This window comes from Erinaceus europaeus, chromosome 19 (assembly GCF_950295315.1).
Source record: "Erinaceus europaeus chromosome 19, mEriEur2.1, whole genome shotgun sequence".
NCBI lineage: Eukaryota > Metazoa > Chordata > Mammalia > Eulipotyphla > Erinaceidae > Erinaceus > Erinaceus europaeus.
Window position 1 is genome coordinate 24,043,711 of NC_080180.1, and position 6,934 is coordinate 24,050,644.

The following is a 6,934-nucleotide window of genomic DNA, read 5'->3' on the forward strand; positions in this document are numbered from 1 at the left end:
TCTACCATCAGAGAGCATTTTACATTCCCAGGGCCTCCTGAGAAAAGAGCAAGGTAGGAATCATAATTGCAGAGCGGCACTGGCTCAGCTCAGAATGAATGTCCCATATCCCAACTTGCTGTTTCTCTAGTGCCTCAGGCATGCATGAAAGTAAAGTCTTTTTGCATAACCATTATCTCCACTACCTTGCTGTTTCTTTTCCTTTTTTTTTTTTTTTTTTTTTTACCTCCAGGGTTATTGCTGGGGCTTGGTGCCTGCACTATGAATCCACTGCTTCTGGAGGCTATTTTCCCCTCTTTTGTTTATCATTGTTATTATTGTTGTTAGATAGGGCAGAGAGAAATAAGAGGAGGGGAAGACAGAGGGGGAGAGAAAGACAGACACCTGCAGACTTGCTTCAGGGCTTGTGAAGCGACTCCCCTGCAGGTGGGGAGACGGGGCTCAAACCGAAATCCTTATGCCAGTCCTTTAGCTTTGCGCCATGCACGCTTAACCCGCTGCGCTACCGCCCGACTCCCTACCTTGCTGTTTCTTATTCATGTCCTAACACACAACGCTTCTGTTCCTAAGTTCATGTTTATGAACCATGCACATACCTGCATTTATTTAGCACTAGCTATATTTCCGTCCTAAGTACTTTACATCTCTAAATGTCACAACTTTGAGAGGTAGATATTTCACTCCCATTTCATTTACTGGTAGACTGAGAGAGGTCACAAGCATAAAGTTCACTTTTTACAACACACAATTCAGTGGATTTTAGTATATTCACAAAAACATGCAATGGGGAGTTGGGCAGTAGCGCAGCAGGTTAAGCACAGGTGGTGCAAAGTGCAAGGACTGGCATAAGGATCCCGGTTCAAGCCCCCGTATCCCCACCTGCAGGGGAGTCTCTTCACAAGCGGTGAAGCAGCTCTACAAATGTCTATCTTTTTCTCCCCCTCTCTGTCTTCCCCTCCTCTCTCCATTTCTCTCTATCCTATCCAACAACAATAACTACAACAATAAAACAAAAACATGCAATATTATCTAGTTCCAAAATATTTTCTTTTTTCTTTAATTTCAGAATATTTTCTCTCTCCTGTTCTCTGTCTCTCTCTCTCTCTCTCTCTCACACACACACACCTTCTACCTCAAAGATAAATCCTATAACTGTTAGCAATCATTCCTCTTTTCTCTCTTTCTATCTCCTAGCAACCACAATTCTGCTTCTATCTTAAAAACAGCCTATTCTGATTCATACAGATGGAGTCATGTGGCATTTTGTATCACTCCCATCTTATACAAGAAACCAAGACTCTAAGAGGTTAAGTCAGTTGTCCCAAGTCACGCATGCTTATGAAGAGGCTGAACTAGAGACCAGGAACCAGTGTCTACCTCAAGTACCTGTGGCTTCCACATAAGAGGAAAAGTGACCATGTGAAAGTTTTAGATATATGGGAAAAAACAGCATTTTGCTTTTTTTTTTTTTTCTAAAGCCATAAACTATGATTCACTACTACAGCACTACCTCTTGTAAACTTCTGTTGAAATACACAAGCAAACTACCAGAAAGGACATGCATCCCAGCCCTGGTGCCACTGTGTTCCACCCCCCCACCCCCCAATGCAACGAGTGAGGATGGCAGTTATATGAAACCAGCTGTAAAGTATCGTCTCTTGGGGCCAGGTGGTGGCATACCTGGTTGTGCCCACATGTTACAATGTGCAAGGACCTGGGTTCAAGCCCCCTGTCCCCACCCGCAGGGGGAAAGCTTCATGAATGGTAAAACAGGGCTGCAGGTGTCTCTCTGTTTCCTCTCCCACTCTACCTCCCCCTTCCCGCTTGATTTTTTAAATTTTTTAAATTTTCCCTCTTGTTGCCCTTGTTTTTTATTGTTTTTGTAGTTATTATTATTGTTGTTATTGATGTCATCCTTGTTGGATAGGACAGAGAGAAATGGAGAGAAGAGAGGAAGACAGAGAAGGGGAGAGAAAGACACCTGTAGATGTGCTTCACCGCCTGTGAAGCGATGCCCCTGAAGGTGGGGAGCCAGGGGCTCCAACCAGGATCACATACACTTAACCCGCTGTGCTATCACCCAACCCTCCCCCTTTTTTTTTTGGCTCTATCCAACAGTAAATAAAGATAATGAGGTGGTAGACAGCATAATGGTTATACAAAGAGGATCTAGTGCCTGAGGCTCCAAAGTCTCAGGTTCAATCCCTCGCACCACCATAAGCCAGAGCTGAGCAGTGCTTTGGTTAAAAATAATAATAGGTGATCTGGGAGGTGGCACAGTGGTAAAGCTTTGGACTTTCAAGCATGAGGTCCTGAGTTCGATCCCCAGCAGTACATGTATCAGAGTGATGTCTGGTTCTTTCTCTCTCCTTCTATCTTTATCATAAATAAATAAAATCTTTAAAAAAATTAAAATAATAATAATAAATATAATTTAAAAAAATTTTTTTTAAAGAATCGCCTTTCTCCCCACTTTCTGTCTCTTCCCCAAATGTAACTCAACTACCTTAATTTTAAAACTCATGGGTGAAGGGTAGATAGTATAATGGTTATGCAAACAGACTCTCATGCCTGAGGCTCCAGAGTCCCAGGTTCAATCCTCCATACCACCATAAGCCAGAGCTGAACAGTGCTCTGGTAAAAAAAAAGAAAAGAAAAAAAAAAACTCATACAAATGTCAGTCTAAAAATAAACAAAAAGATGACAAACACTAGAGTTAACAATGTGAGATAATCAAAGGCAAAGAGTTATAAAAACCTAAGCAGTACAGCATACATAAAATTGCTGTGTTCTGGGGGCCGGACGGTAGTGCAGCAGGTTAAGTGCAGGTGGCGCGAAGCACAAAGACCAGCACAAGGATGCTGGTTCATGCCCCCGCCTCCCACTTGTAGGGTCTCTTCATGAGTGGTGAAGCAGGTCTGCAGGTGTCTATCTTTCTCTACCCCCTCTGTCTTCTCCTCCTCTCTCCATTTCTCTCTGTTCTAGCCAACAACAAGGACATCAATAACAACAATAACAACCACAACAACGATAAAACAACAAGGGCGACAAAATGGAGGGAAAAAAAAGAAAAACAAAATTGCTGTGTTCTAGTCGTGCTTTAATTTTCTGTCGTCTTTTCTGCTTTCTGCATACATAAATGGGGGGACAGTGGAGATTAAATCATCTTTCAGATCTTCCTTGTCCCTTTTCTCCCACAGACAGTGATGTTTTTCCCTTAGGAGAAAAATTGAGAAGAGAAAGACTGATGTCAGCTAGCCTAAGGCCAATGCTTTTACATGACTCTTTCTCCCCCATATCAAGCACGCAAATGCTTACTGAGTAAGTTAGTATACATACATATACTAACTTTCACAACGTTGGAGTAGGAAATACTATTATTATTTCCCACTCCAGATAAGGGAACTGTGCCACAGACTATAACATTCCAACTAGACAAACTTGAGTTCTTCCCATTTCTTCTTAAAATATATGAGGATTATGGTACGAGTTGATAAAATAAGAAACATACTTTTCCTTCTACTATTCTATAATACACTACATGCATCCCTTTAACCAGTGCACTGCTCAGCTTTGGCTGATGTTGATAGTACAAGGGATTGAACCTGGTATCTTAGAGCTTCAGGCATTTGAGTCGGTGCATAATCATTATGCTATTTCCCTGACCCTCCCTGTAATTATTCAAAGCCTTTAACTCATTACTTTGAAACCCTCTGACAGGAAACCAGTAGATAGAGGGAGTTCTCTATAAATAGACAGTGATTTTAGTAGCAGAGAAGAAATTGAATCAAGGGTTCACTTCTAATTCAACTTTCTTTGTACAGGCCAAGCTACTCTCACTTCACATTTATCCCACCTACATTTTAACTTCTAAACATCGTAACATTCTATGCTTTGCCCCAGTAAATACTATCAGTATTAAGAGGTATTATTTAAAGATGGCCTTTCCCATTTTCTCTGTGGTTATAGGTGAGCTGATACAAAATCAGAGTAAGCCCTTGATATTTGAGTGCTCAAATACCATACTACAACCAATCTATCACATTTCCATCCTGAAATGATTAAAAACTCCTAGAAGCATATCAGGTTAATCACTGTCCCCAGTCCTATCATCTGCATTCCCTCTCCCTGGCAGCTTTTATTTCAACTAAACAGATTCTAGATGGTTAAAAAAAACCCAACAAGATTAGCGCCTGATGCACTCAACTTGAAAAGCCAAGGAGATAAAATACAAAGGTGTATTTGTCTTTAACTTGGTTTTTAAAGAATAAAAACAAGAGCCAATAAACCGAGGTGAAATCTATTCTTTTTTTTCCCCCTGGAACTTTTGTTTTCTCAGAAGTCATTCTAAAATAAGCAGTTTTTAAAATAACAGTAATGGAGAAGTTGTTTTTTTTTTTGTTTTTCTTTTGTTGTTTTTTTTAAAGAAAAAATTCTGAGCAGGGAAAGTATGGCGAAGTGAGAGGGTGAAAGTCCACATTCTGGAGATCTCTGAAAACATCAACCTTCTCAGTTGTTTTTGTTGTTGTTGTTTTTTGACAGCCTCACAGAAATCTGTTCCCTCAGTAGGTCCATTTCCAGAGCTGCAAATCTCTGAAGATGTCAAGGTGACAATTTCAGAAAAGCTAGCCATCCCCCCTCCCATTTAGCCCATGAAATTAAATAGATATAAATATAATTTATATCCAGGTCAACTGAATGAAATTAAACTTGGGATATGAAAACATGCCACTTGGGGGATGCAGGGCCCAAACTCAGAAGAGTTAAAGAATTCTTTAGGTTGGACCCAATTGTTAAAGTTCACCATCAAAAGAATTAACAGAAAAAAAAAAAAAAAAAAAAAAAGGCCAGGTGGTGGTGCACCTGGTTCGAGCCACACTGGAGGAGGAAAGCTCCACCTGGAGGAGGAAAGCTCCACAAGTGGTGAAGTGCTGAGTGGTGCTGCAGTTGTCTGTCTCTGTCCTCCTCTATCACCCCTTTCCCTCTCCGTTCTGGCTGTGTCTAGCCAATAAATACATAAAGATAATTTAAAAAATATTTAAAATTAGGGATAGAACTGTTATGTGGTTAAACAGAAATGTTACGCATGTACAAACGATTGTATTTTACTGGTGACTGTAAACCATTAATTCCCCAATAAAGAAATTTTAAAAAAAAAGTTCACCATCCGTTCTTACATGTTTAGTTTCTGCGTCTGTTCGCATCAGCATCCTCAGGGGCTGCGGAGAGACCCCCGCCCCCACCCCACTCCATCCATGGCGCGGAATCTGGAGATGTTACTTTGGTTTAGGTGCGCTCCTGAATCTGAGGATCCTAAGTCAAGTGAAACCCACTGACTTCTTCGCCTCTGTCCCTGGTGTCGCTTATTTGCGTGGGACTCCAGTCCTCCTCCCTCACCAGCTAAGGGATTTGTTTCCTCTGAGACCCAGCAGTAGGCAAACCCTCTAGCAAGACTCAGAAAAGATTCACGGCCCTGCCGTCCCGCGCTCGGTCTTGTCCCAGCGCCTAGCTCCCTGGCCGCCGCGCCCCGCAGCTGTCACGGCCCGGGACCCCGCGCCCCTCCGAGTCGCCAGGGCCAGGCGGGGACTCCACTCGGGCTCCGAGCGTCTTCGCCCAGCATCCCGAGCCGCCGGGGGCTCGGACCCCACTGTCCGTCTCGCACTGGCAGGTTACCCCGCCGCAGCCGCCCCTCCACCCCCGCAACCTGCTCGGGAGTTGCAGCCTCCGGGCCCTCGCGCAGGTCGGCCGCCCCGGCCGCGAACCCGCGCCCCCTCCCCGGCGCTCCGGGGCGAAGCCTCCCACGACATTCCGGGTCCCTCCGGCCCAGGCCCGGCCAGGCCCGCGCCCGCTCTCCGCCCCGCGCGGCTCCCCGGCTCCCCCGCAGGGCCCGGAGCGTCCAGCTCCGCCGGCCGCCGTCCTTACCCGCCCGCAGTCCGATCTCCGCGACGTCGCCGGCAGGCCCGCGCTCGGCCCCACAGCCGTCCGCGGGGAAGGAGGGACCGCCGGGGCCGTGTGAGCTCTGCAGGTCGCGGAAGAACTTTTGGGTTTCGCGCAGGTTCTGCCGCAGCCGGCTTAGGTAGCGACGGTAGCGGCCGAAGCCCCGGCAAAGCTCGCGGCTCATGCCGCCGCCCCCGGGGCCGGGGCCGGGGCCCGAAAGGGGCTCGCCCCCCCACGGCACCCCGTCGCCTTCCATCGCCTCAGCCGGCTCGGTCTTCTCCGCTGCGTCCCTCACCCCGCCGGCCCAGCTTCCCTCCTCCCCGCCCCCCCCCCCCCCGAGTTTAGGGAGGAAGAATCCGAATTCGCCTCCAGACGCCCCCGCCAGCAGTCGGGGACTCCCAACCTCCCTCACCGCCTTTGAAAACAAACCAGCCCTCAAAGTTCTGCAAACGGAACCCTTTTCTCCACTCTCCAAAAGAATGAGGGAAGGGTGACTGGGTGCGCCTTCGCCGCGGGGGTTTCTGGGACTTGTAGTCTGGACTGGAGCTGAGCGCCAAAGCCCTCAGGTTGTTCTTGGGACTGACTCCACTTCGGTAAATGCTGCACACTCTCCTTATTTAAAAATATGTTTCTTGGGAGTCAGGCGGTAGCGCAGGGGGTTAAGCGCACGAGGCACAAAGCGCAGGGACCGGCATAAGGATCCCAGTTCGAGCCCCTGGCTCCCCCACCTGCAGGGGAGTCGCTTCACAGGCGGTGAAGCAGGTCTGCAGGTGTGTCTTTCTCTCCCCCTCTCTGTCTTCCCCTCCCCTCTCCATTTATTTCTCTCTGTCCTATCCAACAACAACGACATCAATAATAACTACAACAATAAAACAAGGGCAACAAATGGAAATAAATAACATACATACATATTTATATGTTTCTTGGGGGCCTAATGGTGGCTCACCCAGTTGAATGCACATGTTATAATGAGCATGGACCTAGGTTCAAGCTCCCG

At 46.5% G+C, this 6,934-nt stretch overlaps 1 protein-coding gene across 1 annotated transcript in view; it reads right to left on the reverse strand.

Annotated features, from left to right (window-relative positions):
* Positions 1 to 6,323, reverse strand: part of DSTYK (dual serine/threonine and tyrosine protein kinase) — a 70,455-nt gene extending 64,132 nt beyond the window's left edge. Inside the window, exon 1 of the mRNA XM_060178721.1 lies at positions 5,923 to 6,323. Within this exon, the coding sequence (XP_060034704.1) occupies positions 5,923 to 6,193 (271 nt within the window). The 5' untranslated portion in view covers positions 6,194 to 6,323. The remainder of the gene's footprint in view (positions 1 to 5,922) is intronic.
* Positions 6,324 to 6,934: the final 611 nt, after the last annotated feature.